The 19,818-nt window shown below is 33.8% G+C and overlaps 1 protein-coding gene and 1 non-coding gene across 8 annotated transcripts in view; both read left to right on the top strand.

Annotated features, from left to right (window-relative positions):
* Positions 1-11,605, top strand: part of ATF1 (activating transcription factor 1) — a 55,629-nt gene extending 44,024 nt beyond the window's left edge. For all 7 annotated transcript variants that reach the window (XM_074374880.1, XM_074374884.1, XM_074374881.1 and 4 more), the window contains 4 exons: positions 2,058-2,188; positions 4,473-4,655; positions 4,741-4,900; positions 10,087-11,605. In XM_074374880.1, coding sequence (XP_074230981.1) covers positions 2,058-2,188; positions 4,473-4,655; positions 4,741-4,900; positions 10,087-10,231 — 619 coding nt within the window. In that variant the 3' untranslated portion in view covers positions 10,232-11,605. The remainder of the gene's footprint in view (positions 1-2,057; positions 2,189-4,472; positions 4,656-4,740; positions 4,901-10,086) is intronic.
* On the top strand, positions 3,440-3,512 carry TRNAA-UGC (transfer RNA alanine (anticodon UGC)). Its single transcript has one exon. It is a non-coding gene; the product is annotated as a tRNA-Ala (tRNA).
* Positions 11,606-19,818: the final 8,213 nt, after the last annotated feature.

Raw genomic sequence — 19,818 nt, 5'->3', positions numbered from 1 at the left:
AAAGCAGAAACCAGTGAACTTGAGAAAATTAATAGGGATAATATAACTGAAAGCTGGTTCTTTGGGGGGAAATCAATAAAATTGATAATCCTGTGGCAGGTGACTGTTCAGTCAAGAGGCATTGATGGCATGGACTAGGGTACAGCAGTGGAGGTGATGAGGGTAGGTAAGATTCTGGATATATTTTTAAGACAGAAAGGGGGATTTGCTTATGCATTGGGTAAGGGTTGTAAGAAAGAAAAGGTGACTCCAAAATTTATGGAGAAATAAGAGTTGATATTTACTGCCGTGGGTAAGACTGTCGGGGTAGAAGGATCTCAGATACTAGATTTGGATGTATTAAGTTTGAGGTGCCTATTGAATCAAAGTATTCAATACACAATTGGAAATAGGAGTTGGAATTCAGGAAAGATGCTGAGGAAATCTCATTTGAGGGATCACCAGTATACACAGGGTATTCAAGCCCATGGGACAGATGAGATCACCAGAAAGAATATAGATAGGAAGTTCAAAAGACTGCTCTCTGAAATTCTCCAAGGTTGAGTCAGGAGGATGAGGAAGAATGCAAAACAATGGCAAATAATATCTTTAAATGCTAAGTAGTAAAAATAAATATATATGGGAATGATAAACAGCAATTTAGATAATGATACTCTTTGGAGAGAAGAGCAGGGAAAGGAAGTGGTGGTGACATTTTGCTGTATTTATAACTTAATTCCTATTAAAAATAAGATATCTGAAACAAATGTGGCAAAATATTAGCATCTATTGATTCTTGGTCTGTGGTACATAGGTGTTTGTATTTTTTTACTTCTCTTTATGCTCAAAATATTTCATAACTTAAAATTGAAAAAGAAATCAGCACAGCATTCCACAGTCCCCTGCTAGGCTGGCTGTATAAAGACCATGCAGGCAGCTTGTTAAATGAATTCTAGAGCTCTGTCCTGATCACTCAGTCATTAGGGGTACCAGATGGGAATCTGGATTCAATAAACCTCTCCAGATGATCCTGATAGTGTGGGTTAAGGAACCACTGACTATTCTACAGATGGCTAATGCAGAGTCCTGTAGGACCGCCACCTCCCTTGTTCTCTGTGTGGAACTTCTGGTAATTCATCTACATTTGTGTTGGCTCTTGGTGGGAAGACTGTCAGAGTAGAGACCAAGATGGAGAAGGATCTTCAACATGTGATAGAACAACAACTGAAGGAACTAGAATTATTTGGCCTCCAATAAAGAAGACCTGTAGCAGTTGTCAAATATTGCAAAGTAGGGCATGGATACAGAATTAGGGTTAAGCTTAACTTTCTCTAGCTTCATGAGGGTGGAATTAGCTTTGAGTGTAAATAAGGAAGAGCTGTAATCATCCAGTAATTGAATAGTTTGCATTTTGGAAGTTGTGGATCCCTTATTCCTGGAAGTAGAGGTGTTAGGAATGTTAGGGAATTCTGCTTGGGCTGGAAGTTCAGCATAGACTACATGGAAGATCCCTTTTAATGCTAAGGGTGTTCTGTTTTTTTTGTTTTTTTTTTTTTTTTTTTCCTTTTGTGATTCTTTTTTGTTGTTGTTTTCATGCAAGTATTGCAGGCTTTCTGATTTTTCTACAATAAATATGGAATTCTTGAGTAAACATTTTTTCTTTTCCCAGAAACAAATAATGCTCCCTCCACCCCCAATTGTGTTTTAGAAGACCTTTTTTTCAGCAAGGAATCTTCTTTCTTTCCCTTATTCTTGCCATGAGTCCCTTTTTTCAAGTCTGAGGGATCTCTATGGAATCAAATTTACTTTTTGTTAAAATAAGCAATTTATCACTGATAATCTGCATTTTTATAGTAGTATTTCTAGTCTCTATTTCTTTCTGAGAACTGTGGGGCTTTTGTCCACTATAGAGTTGAAGGTTAAAAAAATAAATTTGATCTTTTTAAATGATGGTCACTGACACTATTTAGAAAATGAATAGGAAAAAAATGAATAGGAGAGGTTGAAAAAGGTTTAGCAATTCCTTTGTAAAGCGTCCTCATTACCAACATTAATAATAATAGTTCTGTTTTTCACAGAAAAATTTTGAAAGATCTGTCTTCTGAAGATACACGGGGCAGAAAAGGAGACGGAGAAAACCCTGCAGTTTCTTCGGTCACTTCTATGTCTGTTCCAACTCCCATCTATCAGACTAGCACCGGACAGTACAGTACGTATAGGAAAACATTTCCCACAGGATGGACACTTCTGTGTGAAGAAGGGATGTGTAGACTGTGAAACTTTAATACTGATGATTATTAAAGGATAACATTTTGAACCAGAAATAATGCACAAAGTGCTTTTTCAGCATTATCTCATTAACTCCTTACAACAACTTTGTGAGGTGCAGTTACCAATTTATGAGGGAACTGAGGCTTAAAGAGTTAGATAATGTCCCTAAAGTCACACAGCTTATAAGTGATACACAGCTTGTAAATGATATACTTACTTTGGAGTTTAAGTCTATAATATGAGTTTTGAAAAATGCATGGAGTTATCTAATCACCACCATAATCAAAATATAATTCCATCACCCCAAGAAATTCACTTGTGCTGTTAATTTGTAGACAGTCTCTCTCTCTGCACCTAACCCCTATTCAAGTCTGGCTCTTGCCACAAAATATGTGTCCCATCTGACCACTTCTCACCACCTGTAGTCATCATTGCCACCATCTTGGTTTACACTGTTACCTGACTTACTGCAGTAGGCATCCGGTTGGTCATCTTGCTTCCATTATTGCTCTAATCGTTTTCCACATTGCAGCCAAAGCAATTTATTTAAAATGTCAATTAGCTCACACCACTCTTGCTCAGAATCTTCTAGTGACTTTCTGTCATATTTAGAGTAAGTCCTACAAGGCATTACATTCAGAATCTGGCTTTGCCTATCACTCTGATCTCATCTCCTGCCACTTGGTGGCATTCTGGCCACACAGACTGAGTAAATACAGTAATCAAGTAAACACACATGTTAAGCAAGTACAGGAAGATATGTTGCAAAAATAAAAACAATTCTGTATTGACATATATTTAACATCAAAAGATGTGTATCTATAATGTGTGTAGATATACATAATTTGATAATTATATATTAGCCTATAAGAGCAGAGCAAAAGATTAGGAAGGCTGAGCACCAAAAATAATGGTTACCTCAGGAGGGCGTGGAGGGTGGCCATTGGAATTAATAGGGATAATGAGACTTACTTTTTATTTTATATATGTATAATAAGGAGGGAAGGAGATTGAAAGTAATTGCTAGTATTAAGTTTAAAACAAATACCTGCATCTAAAAAAATTTAATGTCTTTACTTCTAAAGTCATGTAAGGTAAAGTATATGGGAATATTTGTTTTGTGGTATTTGGGAAAGGATAATTAGAAACTGGTGAAGAAAAAATGTTCACTTAAAATACACACACTGTGGGAAGGTATAGCTCAGTGGTAGAGCGCATGCTTTGCATGCATGAGGTCCTGGGTTCAATCCCCAGTACCTCCATCAAACTAACTAACTAAATTTACCTCCCCCCTAAAACAAACAAACCAAACACACACAGAGATGAGTATATTTTGGTAGCCAAAGCATAAAAGGAAAAAAAAGTTGCATAATTTTAATCTGAAAAGAGGGTATAGAAATGAGCCATTCGATTCTGAAGGGGATTTATCACATGGTAATCACACAATGCTAAAGTGTTTTCTATTTGGTCATGCTTTATGGGTGTTTCATTTAAGGTTTGAGGGGAAAGCATTAATTAAGTAAAATTCAGTGAAAAATGCTTGTGGGAAGCTTTGTAATGTGATCTGTATAGAGGCTTTCTGATGACTTTATTGGTGCTTCTCACTAGGAGTGACTGAATAAATTACATTTTAAAAAATTACTTAAGTAAATAATGCTTAACAGTGGTCATCTTTAGAGAGTGGAGTTAAGGAAGAATATGAAGATTTATTTTATTATGTAACCTTTTATCCTTTTTGAAATTATTTCCATAGGTACACTTTTCTAGTCACAAATATTTTAAGTTACAATCTTTTTTAATGCTTTTGAATAAAAATTACAAACTATGTTAATATTTCCTTCTACTTATTTTTCCTTTAAAAGTTAGTCATCGGCAGTGCCTTCTGCTGATGCCTCAGAACTGCTGTGACATCAGCAGTTAGCATGGAGTGCTCTATAGAGCCCTAGATGTGTTTTGACCAGTTATATTGTACAGTTTGAGACTGAATTAAGATTAAAGCACCTAAAATATATAATTTTATGAAGAAATGCCATTTTATTTCCATTTATTATAAATAAATGCCATTTATTTCTTTTATATAGCTCACCCAAACTAGTCAATAGTTATCAAGTGGAAATGCATTTAAACCTGTTTTGATAAGTAGCATTTGGTTTTTTTGCCAATTCTTTGTAATTAGTGTGTTGTATAGCCTTACATTAGCTATGTTCTCTCTTTGGTTAAAGTTGCCATTGCCCCAAATGGAGCCTTACAGCTGGCCAGTCCAGGCACAGATGGAGTACAGGGGCTTCAGACACTAACCATGACAAATTCAGGCAGTACTCAGCAAGGTACAACAATTCTCCAGTATGCACAGACCTCTGATGGACAGCAAATTCTCGTGCCCAGCAACCAGGTGGTTGTACAAAGTAAGTATGCTTAAGTATCTATGGACAGCATCCCAAAGTACTTTCAAAGACACTTATGAATTAACTCATTCTTCTGATCATGCAGCTGCATCAGGAGATATGCAGACATACCAGATCCGTACCACACCTTCAGCTACTTCGCTACCACAAACAGTGGTAATGACTTCTCCCGTGACCCTTACATCTCAGACAACTAAGACAGATGACCCCCAATTGAAAAGAGAAATAAGATTGATGAAAAACAGGTAGGTAGTAAAATTATACTGTCAGAATGGGTAATGTTTTTATAAATCTCAAAACATAACCAGATGTTAACTGGAATTGTATGTTAGACATAAGGAGAGGGGTTTACATCAGCTTTATTTTAACTGAGTATTAGGTTATGTCTGGTTCATTTCTGGTGGATCGGTGAGTCCCACTGCACAATGTCTTTATTTAATACATGATCTAGAATCTAGAGTTCTTTGATTTTTATCGTGTCCTTTGAATAGCAAAGTTTAGCCAAACTTTTCAAACAATGTATTTTGTTTCTGCTGGGCTGACAAAGTTAAATAAAAATAATAATTTAATTTGCTGCTTGCTGTTGACAAGAGCAAGAGGAAGAATTAGCAAGATTCTGCATAATACCTAATATACCTGCTGATACAGAAATGCTTTTAAAAATGAATTTTGATCATGAAAATACAGCAGTCGTTTAGCCCCCAGAAACATTTCCTTTCATTTTAAATGAATTTTAAACATTGCTACATGTATTATATGTACATCGGGCATGGAAATCCACTAGTTCTTTGAGAAAAAGAATAAAATGGATGCCTTTTGCAAAGGGTTCAGAAAAAAAAATAAAGACATCAATAAACTGTATTAGGAACAAAAAGGTAAATAGCCATATGAAACAAATTTTTAAAATTACAATAGGGTTCTGTTTTCAGGTCCTCACCAGTAAGTTAGAAAATTAGAGTAAAAGGACAATTTTCTAGAGCAATAAAAATTACAATAAAAGGACCAGAAGGATACATTTAATTACTTCAAGATGAAATGTTTCTTTACTGAAAATAAGAGGAAGCATCACTGTAAATGAACTTGGTAACAAGGCAGAGACCTCTGTTGTTTGGATGGTCCAAGAAATGGCAGTAAGATAAGTAAATGAAATAAGTTATATATATATTAGAAAAGAATTGTTTTTCTCTGCTGATATAATTGTGTGCCTAGGAAACCCAGACTTGTTAAAATTACTAGAATAAGACTTCTCTGACAGTATGACCCCGTCTACATAATATTTTTAAAAGCCTGATGAAATATAAAAACCATCCTTTTAAATGATTTGGATGAGTATGCAGGAAAGTAAGAGAAATTGTTGAGGTTAGGAATGAACTAGAAGCACCAGACCATGATGTTACTAAGCACTGAAGCAACCAACTCCTGTATTTCCTGGGGATAAATTCAGATTTTCATGATTGGCATAGCTTTGGTATGCAGAAGGGACTGAGGACAGAGCCTGGGGCCTGTGCAAGCTGGGGAACTGGACCAGAGATTATTCTTCATGAGGTCAAGACGCAAGAAGTGCTACACGCATAAGCTGAGAACTGTAATTAAAACAACAGGTGTGGGTCCATGGTGCTCCCCTGTTGCTTGGAGAAAGCAACCTCAACACAGGCTTTAATGAACTCCCATACGTTCAGTTCTGACAGATACAAGTTGAAAAATCACAGACTACCCAAGAAATTATGTCTCCATCATATGCACCAAGCCCTTTTGCAATTTTCACAAAAAGTTATTTCTTTTTTTTTTTGAGGGGGGAGGTTTACTTCCGTAATGGAGGTGCTGGGGATGGAATCCAGGCCCTTGTGCATGCTGAGCATGCGCTCTACCACTGAGCTGTATACCTGCCCCTTAATTTTTTTAAATGAGGAAACTGAGGCCTAGAAAATTTAAGTCACTTGCCTAGGGTTACACTGCTTAGTAAGTGATAGAGGTAGCATTTAAACTCATGGGTCCAGGTTTTAGAGTCTAAAGTCCAAAGGAGTACCACCCTGCCTTTCAGGATCAAGAATCAGCAGAAAGAGCAGACAACACAATGAGTTTTGTAAAGTCTTCAGTTATCTAATAGTGAGAGAGAAAGAAGTATGTCTGCTGTATTTTTTTTAAAAAAAGATGTCACTGAAAATCATCAAAGATCAAGAGACTATAAAAATAATAAAAACTGAAGAAAAATAAAACTGTTATTACCGAAGATACATTCATCTGCTTAGAATATCCAGGATAATTAACTGCAAACTGTTTGAAAGCTTGAAGAAGAACCAGTTCTCTTCAGCATTGTATTTGAAACCCTTCCCAACTTATAGTAAAACAGGAAAAAGGGAGAAATTACAAGGATTTAAATAAAAGAAATAAAAACTATACTATTTTTCATATGATTGCCTAATTAAAAACCCTGGTACAGCCATTATGGAAAACAGTATGGAGATTCCTCAAAAAACTAAAAATAGACTTACCATATGATCCAACAATCCCACTCCTGGGCATATATCCAGAGGGAACCTTAATTCAAAAAGACACGCACCCCAGTATTCATAGCAGCACTATTTACAATAGCCAAGACATGGAAACAACCTAAATGTCCATTGATAGATGACTGGATAAAGAAGTTGTGGTATGTTTATACAATGGAATACTACTCAGCCATAAAACATAATAAAATGCCATTTGCAGCAGCTGGATCACCCTGGAGAATGTCATTCTAAGTGAAGTAAGCCAGAAGGAGAAAGAAAAATACCATATGATATCACTTATATGTGGAATCTAAAAACAAAAAAAAGACAAATGAACTTATATATAAAACAAACAGATTCACAGACACAGAAACAAACTTACAGTTACCAGCGGGGAAGGAGGTGGGAAGGGATAAATTGAGAGTTCGAGATTTGCAGATACTGACTAGTATATATAAAATAGATAAACGAGTTTATACTGTATAGCACAAGGAACTATATATCTTATAGTAGCTTATGGTGAAAAAGAATATGAAAATGAATATACATGTATTCATATATGACTGAAGCAATGTGCTGTACACCAGAAATTGACACAACATTGTAAACTGACTATACTTTAATAAAAAAGAAAAAAAAAAACCCAAATGGACCTACAGAAAATTTGTTGCAAGTAATGAGTTTATAAAGTTACTAGATATAAAGTCAGTTTTCAAAAATCGATTATATTTCTTCACATCAGCAATAAAGAGTTTGGTAAATAATTATTTAAAAGATATCATTTATGTTATCAATAAATAAAATGTCAGAATAAGTCTAACAAAAGATGTCCCAGACATTTATGGAAAATACTGTAAAATGCTTTTGAAAGACATTTAGGAGGATCTAAATAAATAGTATATTTCTCCATGTCCATTAATTTGGAAACTCAGTATTATAAAGATGACTGTTTTCCCCCTAGTTGATCCATAGATTCAATGCAGTTCTAATCAAAACCCAGTTTGTTTGAAGAACTTGACAAGCTGATACTAAAATTTATAGAAAAGGGCCAAGAACAGCCAAAATATTCCAGACAAGAATAAGGTGAGGGGATACCAAGTTTCATTCAAAGCTGTGATATATAAAATAATGTGATACTGTCACTGAGATAAAAAGACCAATGAAATAGCGAGCTCAGAAACAGATCTGTGGATACATGAACCCTTGATATATGACAGGGCAGACTACTGGGGGAGGAGGGACTCTTGGATAAATGATGCTAGGATAATCATTTATTTATATGTGAAAAATACTGGATTTCTTCCTCATACCACACATGAAAGTCATTCCGGATGGATTAAAAATATATATGTGAAAGACAAAATTTTAAAACTTTTAGGTGAAAATATAAAATCTCGTGGTTTCAGGTATTTCCTTAAACAAAACAACACACAAACACAAAAAATTAACATAGAAGATTAATGAATCTTCATTAAAATCAATAACTTCTGTTCATCAAAAGATAACAGAGTGAATATAAGCTTCAACAAGTATAAGATATTTGCAGTGTATCTTACCGAAAAAAAAAGATTTGTTTGAAAAAAAATATAAAGAGCTCTAAATTAATAAGTACAACCCAACAAAAAAACACAATACAACCAAACAGAAAAACTGAAAATATATCTGCAATGATACTGACACGACTCTACATCTGGAAGAAAATTAAACTGGACTCCTACTTTATGCTGTACATAAAAGTAATTCCAGATGGATTAAAGACTTAATTGTGAAAATTAAGCAACAAAATCTTTAAGACAAAAATTTAGAGAAATAATGTAGTACACGGCACGTTAATCTAAGCCAAGACAAAGACTAAAGAGCATTGAGAAAAAATCCCAAGTCAAATGATAGATTAGAAAGTAATGTAAAAACAGGATTACTATGTATAATGCACAGAGTTCTTAGGTTGTCTTTCCAGTAATTTCTGTTTGTAAAATGGGCAAAAGGTAGGAATGGACAAGGGTATGAATAGGCACACTATGAAACAGCAGATCCAAAAGACCATTAAACTTTTGAAAAGATGCTTAACCTCACTAGTTAGGGAAATGAAAATTAATTAACAATGAAATGTCCACATGGCAAAGATCTGCATACCAATTATAGAAAGAGCGTTAAAACAGTATGTGTAGAAAAGCAAGTTGCAGCTAATATTTACAGTACATAGTATATAAAATATACTCAGTGTATTACTTTTATATATATAAAACTTGAATGTAAATTGATAGAAATATTCTGAGAGGACACTATGAAACTGTGTATCAAGGGCTATTTGTAATTTTAAAATAAAAAAAAATAATTTAAAGAATCTGTATGTAAAAAGTTAACCAGAGGACCCATAAATTTCACTTCTTGGTATTTATCCAAGAGAAATGGGACATATGTTCACAAAGAGGCTGGCACAAGAACATGCACAGCAGCTAAAACTAGCAAACAGCCCAAGAGAATGGATCAACAAATTGTGATATTCATACAGCAGAATATGCCGAACAATACAAAGGAACAAACCATTGCGCAGCAACATGGACAAGCCTCAAAAGTAAACTGAGTCAAGGGAGACCAGACACAAGAGCACATTCTGTATGACTGTTGTATGAAGTTCTAGAATAGGAGAAACTTCACTGATGGCAATAAAAATCAGCCATAGGGCAGAGAAATGGGCATGAGGGGACTTTCCGTGGCAGTAAAAATACTGTCACATCTTGATAGGTGTGTGGGTTATACAGGTATCTGCACTTGCCAAAACCGATTGAATTCTACACTTAGGATCAACGTACTTCATTGTATATAGATGACACTTTAATTTTTTTTAATGAGGGAAAAAACAGGTAAAGTTACTGAAGTACATATTCCATTTAAACAATGTGAACTTTTTTCTAATGTTGACTTTTAATGCTTGTATTTAGAGAAGCTGCTCGAGAATGTCGCAGAAAGAAGAAAGAGTATGTGAAGTGCTTGGAAAATCGGGTTGCAGTCCTGGAAAATCAAAATAAAACTCTAATAGAAGAGTTAAAAACTTTGAAGGATCTTTATTCTAATAAAAGTGTTTGATTTTTAAGAAAGAAAATATTTTTGCGGACTTGCCGAAAAATTAGATGGATTTTTCTTTTTAGTGGAGTTTTATAAATTAAAAGGTCAAAAATGAAGCTTTTTATTTAGGCTTTTGCAACTCAAAGATATCTTACGCAAGAGATCTGGTGACAGAGGATAAAGTGGAAAATGACCTCAAGGAAGTTACTGGCACAACTGGAAGCTCTGCAAAAATTAGACATATTCAAGAAGCAAGAAATGAACTTTCTTTCAGCAATTTGAATTTTCTAAATAACAACAGTTGTCAATGATCCGAAAATGGCAGATAAAATGAAATGTGGTAAATTGAATTTTTTTAAATAAATCAATTTACCCTGTAGGTTTGCATTTCTTACTGTTTCCTAAAATTTACCTTTTCCAATTGTGTGTGTGTGTGTGTGTGTGTTCTGTTTCCACCAATAAATTCTGAATTACAAATAGAAAAGCTAATACATAAAACTAAATATATAAATTATGTGTTCTGATTATGTATACTTGTTCTATTGTCAGATCTTAAATGGGTTTTTAAAAGTTGGTTTATCAGACTTGAGAGGGTTTTGAGACTGGGTTAACTTTTCGAGGCCGTGTCCTAAAAGGTATCTAAGGTACATGAATGGAGTGTAGTGATTTTGTAACATTTTTTATCAGAATGGAAAGAGAAACTGTTTAAAAGTTTGATACTTTTAAATAGTTTGTTTTTTGGTTACTCTGGGAATGGTGATTTTCTACAAATATTTAATAAATTGTTTTTTTGATTCTGTATTCTGTATGCCGTTGAATATACATTACTTATTTTGTTGTGCTTTTAATAGAATGGGATGTTTACAGGCCCTTGAGATGATATTAGAGTATTTTAAAAACCTTCTGAAGATGCATACCAAAGTTTTCCAAGAGGATTTTATAATTGATTTAATGTAAGGTTTATCAGATTCTAAAATAGTACAGTTATTAAGGCAATTTTATGTTAGAGACTATTTTGTAATGTAGTGAATGGTACATTTATAAGAAAAGTGACTGCCAATATATTTTTATAGCTAATCTTTATAAATTCTAAAGTTGAGTTTTTAATGATTATTTTAAATGTTTATATAGTTTGTTAGTAAAAAAAAAAGTATTTTGCATCTCAAAGTATCATTTTTATATTATAAGAAGTTTCCAGATTGGCTAATATTTGAATTGTAAGTTTTGTATGCAGTTTATCCAGAGTTCAAAAATGCTGTCAGTACACCAGTGTTTAAACCTCTGTATTCCAATTTGTATACACTTTGAAATTGTCCTGCAAAACTATTGTGCGCTTCTTATACAATATGTATCATATTGTTGTCTATAAAATTAAAGGACATTTGATAAAATTAAGTTTGCCGAATTTAAAATATATTGCTTGATATGAGTGACAAGCTTTCTGATAGCCATTCTGTTAACTATACTAACTATAGTGCATTTCTAGTTTTATAACTAAAAATAAGAATAAATTTACAAATCTGGTTGACACAACCTATTTTAAGAAGGGGATATGTTTATGTTTTGAGTCAGTCAGAACAATTATAATAGCTAAATATCTTGTTCTGTTGGTGTTTAGGACATGGTTAAGGAGCCTGTCTTTTAGAAATCTTAACCCAATTGATAAATTTGTGATTAATCCTAATAAAAATTTTCATTAAACAGGGTCTTTTAAAATGGGACTTTGTTGACAAAGTGTATTTCAGTTTATGAAAAGAAAGTATGATCACCAGTGGGACTACTTACATCACCATCTTCTGTAAAGCCTGACTCTCAAAACAGTGGCCCATTAGGCCTATTGAATATTAGGAGGTATTGGAGTCACTGGGTTATATCAAGAGTGTTTTAAAAGATAATTTATGGGTAGAGTTATGTTGAGCTACAGCAGAGATATCCAGCTTTTTGTGCCTGAACAACTGGACATCCACAAATATTTGTAAATTCTCCACAGCCTGCAGATTTCTGGTGTAGGGCCTTGCTCATTATATCATGTTACCTAATCTAACTGTGAGAGGCATGGGCAAGCCACTGAGGAGTCCATAAATGCGTACCAAATTATCTCCCTAGATGTTTTTCTAACGGGAATCCAATGTGGGAGCCTGTGACATTTTTAAAGTGATTATAGTACAAACCTGAAATTAAACTTCAGAAGTTGAAATAGACCAGTGAAATTATTTCCTTAGCTCAATTTACTATTTTACATAAATTACCAATTTACTAATTTATTATATTGATGGAAATACATTACTGCCCACAAACACATCTTGAGCATATAAAACAAGATACCCATTTAATTTTATTGAATAGAGCATGAAGAATGGGCATGTGTTAGAGCTCTGGAAATCTTACCATACCTGTTTATTCATTCAGCAGCTATTATATTGAGGTTACTAGTTAAACCTGTGTTTTTCTCCAGTTAACATATGTGTATAGAAGAGATAGAAATGTGTATTGTGCCTTGGAATCATAAAGTTGCCATAATGGCAGTTCAGATTCCCAGAAAAGATGCTGAAATGCTATAAAGTGAGTGAAACAAAGTGTATCACAGTCTAATTGCAGTAATCATGTAACAGTATTTACTTTGCTATATACAAAGTAGGTTTTTACTTTTAATAAATAGTGCTTGGTTTTTAATTATAAAACAATGGGAAGGTACATGTAATACATCAAGGTTGTAGAATTTAGAAGCCTCTAGGCAGTGTTTGGCAGAAGTCTCTGAGGGACAGTAATTTGGAGGAGGTGTAGGCCATTAAAATTTTTTAAAGAGATTCTGATAACTCTATCCCCTTTTATCAGTGTAAATTTATTTGCACCAAACATAGGTAGGCATTAGAGATCAAATCTTTGCCATTTCATGGTTGAGATCCTTTTTCTTAAAATTGACAGGATATATGTAGTAGATTGCTGCCTTCAATGAATGTATATATAACAGTTTTTAACTATTATATAAATGTGTCAATTTATTATAAAATCTAGGGTTACCTATATACATAACCTACACAGTCATACCATTTCCTTAATACCTATTTACTGAGTAATCACTATGCACAAGAAACTGTTAAAGTAATGACATTCATTCCACAAGTATTTATTTGAAGGCCTTTTATATGCCAAGCATTACTAGGAAAAGAGTGATAAACAAGGCAGAGTTACATCTCAAGGCAGATCATGTCATCCTCGAGACTGGTACCTAAGGTTATATATGTGCATTAATAAGTAGGGGTCTGGGATTTAAACCTAACCTCTAGTCAGTCAATCTAAAATAGCGTATCCCCCACCCCACCCCCAACACATACTTTTATTAAACTCTGTCTCTTTTGTGCTTTTCTGTATCACCACAGTCTAGGGCAGTGCTTACCTGGTTTAAATGTGTGCACCATGATGCTTGTTAAAATGAATGAGGGTCTGGAGCTCAAATTAAGCAGAGAGGTTTGATATTTTGCCCAAGGTCACATGGTAAATAACAAAACTAGGGTTCAGACCTTCTTTATTACATGTGTAACTGAAGAGTCTGAAAAGCTTTGTTCCACTGAATCTTTATGTACCTATTAGCAAAGACTTTTAAATTTCTACTTAAATCAGTCCACTAGATGGCAACCTCCATTTTTAAAAACCACAGAAGCTTTACAAACTTGAAAAAATAAGCATATAGAAAACTACACAGGGGGAGGGTATAGCTCAGCGGTAGAGTGCCTGCCTAGCACGCATGAGGTCCTGGGTTCAATCCCCAGTACCTCTATCAAAATAAATACATACATAAACCAAAAAAAAAGTTAAAAAAGAAAAGAAAACTACACAAGTTAACACATCAAACCTTTGTACACGCACCATCCAGAATTAATAAATGTTAACATTTTATTTTTTCTTCAGAGCATTTTCTGAAGAAAAATGCACAGATGAACTCCTCACCTTTCTTTTCCTAGACCAGTTTCTCTCCCTAAAGGAAACCACTATCATGAATTTAGTATGGATCCAGTTTGTTTTTATATTTACTGCATGAATCCATAAATAATACAAGTCAGACTGTATTAACCTGTTTAGAAGCACATAAATGGTACCTTAATGATGTACCATTCCCTAAATGAAAGGCCGAGCAGACCAAAGAAAAGTTACCATAGCTAAGATTTGAAAAAAAAAAAATGTGCATCAAAGCATTTTTTTCCAACTGACAATTCTTTGAATTTAGTATCACATCTGGAAAAAATGCTTGCCAAAAAATTATTTTTTTAATTCAAAAGGCATTGTGCAAATAACACTTAGGCTAAGTTTACAAAACACTAAACAAAAACTTAAGAGAGTTTCTCACAATGAATTTTAAAAAGGAAAATGCCACATCACTTCTTTGCCCACTACCCATTGCCATCATAAGTAATCAAAGTTTCTATGAATTAGCTGTGCTCAGTGAAGGATACTAAATAAACATCAAACACAGTCTTTCACAAGCTCAAACTACTTGGGAGATTGACAGAAAAGAACAGAAGACCCCTCTCCTTTTTGCCATATCATTTGTATGTAGTAAAGAAAATCTAGAATTCCATACTCAGTAAAGACACTCATCAATCCAAAAGACAAGAAAGGAGAGAAAAGAAACAGGCAGGAGATACTGCCCAAAATAAAATGGTAGAAATCTATGTGTATCTGCAATCATAATAAATACGAATGCACTGGGCATTTTAGTTAAATCTCAAAGATTGCCACGTTGGATTAGGATACAAAATCCAGCTACATGTTGTTTATATAATGGTAAATCTAAAATATAAGGATACCACAAGATTGAAAGTAAAAGCATGGAAAAAGTTATACCAGCCAAATACTAACCAAAGAAAGCAACGGTACAGCCATATTTACACTGAACAAAACAGACTCTAAAGGAAAAAATTATTACTTGGGACAAAGATGGTCACTATAAATAAAAGATTCAATTCACCTGGAAAAAAAACATTAAACCTGGATGCACCTAATAATGCAGGGGCAGGGTGTTAAGCAAAATGCAGAAATATAATGAGAAAGAAAAATCCACAATCTTAGAATTTAACATAACTCTCTCATAATTGATACAAAAAAGCAGGAAAATACTCAGTACAGAGACTTGAACAATTAAAAAACTTGACCTAACATTCTGAATTTCATCAATTATAAGCCACCCCTGACTGTAAGGCAAAGCATTAGCCTAAGTCTACCTCAGAAAGAAAAGCCACTGCCAGTTAAAGTATGACATGCCATTGATGACCAGAGGCATACTGATTTCAGAGATGTTTAAATGTGGGAAATGTCCAACTTCTAATCAATGAAATTCAATGTATAAAATACAACTGTAAATAGTCCTCTTCAAGCACGTGAGAGTGTTTATGAAAAGAGAACCATATATTGGACAATAAAGTTAAGTCTCAGCAAAGTTTCGTACAGGATTGGTTCCATACAGACTTTGTTCCACTGATTTACATGTGTCTATCCTTTCACCAAAACCACACTCTTGATTACTGTAGCTTTGTATTAAGTTTGGAATCAGGTGGTATGAATTCTTCAGGTTTTATTTTCTGGGTTTTTTCCTTCTATTCCTAGTTAATGAGAATTTTTTGTCAAAGATAAGTGTCGTTTTACCAAATGCTTTTTCTACATCCACTGATATGATCATGTGGCTTTTCTTAATTAGTCCGTTTATATGATAGATTTTCTTAATTCATTTTCTAATGTTGAAGTTTTGCATCCTCAGGATACCTACCACTTGGCCAAGATGGATAACCTTTTTAATATAATTCTGGACTTGTTCTGCTAACATTTTATTGAAGATTTTTGTGTCTCTGTTTATGAGGGATATTGGTTTGCAGTTTTCTGTTCAAAGTAATGTCTTTGGTCTGTGGCATCTAATACCAGCTTCATTTAATGAATTGCTATTAAAGAATTATAATTTCTATTTTAAGTGTCGTAATGGCATTGCAATTCTGTTTTAAAAGATCTTATTTTTAAAATAAATATTAAAATGTTTATAGATAAAACTATATAATTCTTGGAATTTACTTCAAAATAATTTTCGTAGTGGGGTAAAGTAGCTAGGGATGTAAATGTAGCTAATTGGTCATGAAATAATCGCCAAAGTTACGTGAATGGGTACATGGAATTTATTATTTATTCATTCTGTTTTTAATGTATTTGACATTTTTCCATACAAAAAAGCCTAAAAATAAATAAATGGTGCTGGAAATATTGGTTATTCACATAGGAAAAAAAGGATCAGATTTCTTCCTCACACCATGTAAAATCAATGTTGGGTGGATGGTAAACTCAAATATGAAAGAGAAAAACTAGAAAACCTCTAGAAGATAATGTAAGAAATAGCTTTATGACCTCAACCTAGAGGATTTCTTAAGTAAGGCACAAAAATACATCCTAAACAAGTCACAAAAAGTACACTAGATTCAGTTATGTTAAAATTATGAACTTCTGTTCATCAGAAGTAAAATATGCAGAAAATAAATAATAAAAAAAATTAAAGCAGAAATCAATGAAATTGAAAACAGGAAACCAACAGAGAAAAATCAGTGCAATCAAGAGCTGGTTTTCCGAAAAGATAATAAAATTGACAAGCCTCTAGCCAGGCTAACTAGGGAAAAAAGAGACAGGACACAAATTAACATTAGAACTGAAAGAGGGGATATCCCATGAACATTGTATACTTCGAACAACTCTATGCCCACAAATTTGACAGCCTAGGTGAAATGGACCAATCCTTGAAAGATACAATCTGACAAAACTCACACAAAGAGGCAGACAATCTGAGTAGGCCCCTATTAAAGAAATTGAATCAATAATGAATAACCTTCCAAAAACAGAAAGCACTAAAGCCAAATGGGCTCACTGGTGAATTTTGCCAAACACTTAAGAATTTATATCAATTCTCTAATACCTTTCAGAAAGTATAAATAGAAGTAATGTTTCCTAACTCATTCTATAAGGCTAGCATGCTCTAAAACCCAAACCAGACAAAGATATTATAAGAAAACTACAGACTAATATCTCTCATGAACATAGATGCAAAAATCCTCAATAAAATATTAGCAAATCAAATCCAACAATGTATAAAAAGAATTATACACCATGACCAAGTGGGATTTATTCCAGTTATGCAAAGCTAGCTTAGCATTCAAAAATCAATGTAATCTATCACAACAGGCTAAAAAAGAAAATTCACACAACCATTATCAATACATACAGTAAAAGCATTTGACAAAAATCCAACACCCATTTATGCTAAAAACTCTCAGGAAAAAAAGAAACAGGAACTTCCACAACTTGATAAAATAGCTACAAAAACCCTACAACTAACATCATAATTACTGGTGAGAAACTTGAAGCTTTCCAGCTAAAATCAGGAACGAGGCAAGGATATCCCCTCTCATCACTGCTTTTCAACATCATACTGAAATTCTAAGGCAATAAAATGCAGTAAGAAAAGGAAATATAAGGTATACAGATTGAGAAAGAGATAAAAGTGTCTTTGTTCACAGATGACATGATAAACTACCCAGAAAAATCCAAAAGATTTGACAAACTCGTGGAACTAATAAATGATTACAGCAGGGTTGCAGGATATAAAGTTAATATATAAAAGTCCATTGCTTTCATATATACCTGCAATGAATAACCTGAAATTTGAAATTAAAAATGCAATACTATTTATGTTAGCACCAGACAAAATGAGATACTTAGGTATAAATCTAAAATATGTACAAGATCTATATGAGGAAAACTGTAAAACTTTCTGACAAAAGAAACCAAACAAGAACTAAATAAATGGACAGGTATTCCATGTTAATGGATAGACAATATTGTCAAGATGGCAGTTCTTCCCAACTTGTTCTACAGATTCAATGAAAGTCCAGTCAAAATCCCAGCAAGTTATTTTGTCAGTATCAACAAACTGATTCTAAAGTTTAAACAGAGGAAAAAAGACTCAGAGGAGACAACACAATATGGAGATGAACAAAGTTGGAGAGCTGACAAAAACTGACTTCAAGACATACCCATAGAGCTACAATAATCAAGACAGGGTGGTATTGGTGAAAGAATAGAAAACTAGATCAATGGAACAGAACAGAGAGCCTAGAAATAGACCCACTTAGATATAGTCAATTGATCTTCAACAAAGGAGCAAAGGAAATACAATGAAGCAAAGATCGTGTTTTTAATAAGTGATGCTGGAACAACTAACTGGACATTGACATGAAACAAAATGAATTCAGACACAGACCTTATATCCTCCACAAAAATTAAGTCAAAGTGAACCACAGACCCAAATGTAAAACACAAAAGTATAAAACTCTTAGAATACAACATAGGAGAAAATCGAGATGACTTTGGGTTTGGCAATGACTCTTTAGATGCAACACCAAACGTATGATCCACGAAAGAAATAATTGATAAACTAGACTTCATTAAAACTAAAAATTTCTGCTCTGTGAAAGACAACGTGAAGACAATGAAGAGACAAACCACAGACTGGGAGAAAATATTTGCAAAAGACATGTCTAACAGAGGACAGTTATCCAAAAAAATTTGAAGAGTTCTAAACCTCAACAATAAGAACCTGATTTAAAAATGGGCCAAAGACATTAAAAGACATCTCACCAAGTAAGATATACAGATGGCAAATAAACAGATGAAAAGATGCTCCACATCATATCACCAGGGAGATGCAAATTAAAACAATGAGATACCACTGTAGACGCGTTGGAACAGCCAAAATCCCTAACGCTGATAACACCAAGTGCTGGTGAGGATGCGGAACAACAGGAACTCATTCACTGCTAATGGGAATGCAAAAACAGTGCAGCCACTTTGGAAGACAGTGTGGTGATTTTTTACAAAACTAAACATACTCTTACCGTATGATCCAGCAATTGCACTGTTTGGTATTTGCCCAAAGGAGTTAGAAACTGATGTTTACACAAGAACTTGCACACAAATGTTTACAGCAGCTTTGTTCACAATTGCCAAAACTAGGAAACAACCAAGGTGTCCTTCAGTAGGCGAATGGATAAATAAACTGTGGTACATCAGATAATGGAATGTTATTGCACTAAATGAGATTCTGTCCCAGAATTTCTAAAAAGAAATGAGCTCTTGAGCCATGAAAACACATGGAAGAATGTTAAATGCGTATTACTAAGTAAAGGAAACCAAGCTGAAAAGGCATACATACTGTATGTATGTATTACATGATATTCTGGAAAAGGCAAAACTATGCAGCTGGTAAAAAAAATCAGTGGCTTCATTAATGAAATCAGTAAGACAAAGGTAAACAAATAAAAGACCTAAGTAGGTACTTAATATGAGATAATTAATGAATATTCTCTAAATATATGAAAAGATATTCAAATACTCAAACTCATTTAAAATCAGGAAAAGTGCAGACTGAAACCATGAGTTCTCAATTCATACCCACAAGACTGATAAAAATTAAAAAGTGTTGGTGATAATATAAACAATGGGAACTTCACATGCTTCTAGTGGGAGAGTATACTGGTACATCACTTTTGAAAACAATTTGGCATTGTTTAGAGAAGGTGATG

This window comes from Camelus bactrianus, chromosome 12, assembly GCF_048773025.1.
Source record: "Camelus bactrianus isolate YW-2024 breed Bactrian camel chromosome 12, ASM4877302v1, whole genome shotgun sequence".
NCBI classification, from domain to species: Eukaryota; Metazoa; Chordata; class Mammalia; order Artiodactyla; family Camelidae; genus Camelus; species Camelus bactrianus.
Note: the sequence above shows the minus strand (reverse complement) of the source record. Positions and strands in the feature narration are given on the sequence as shown.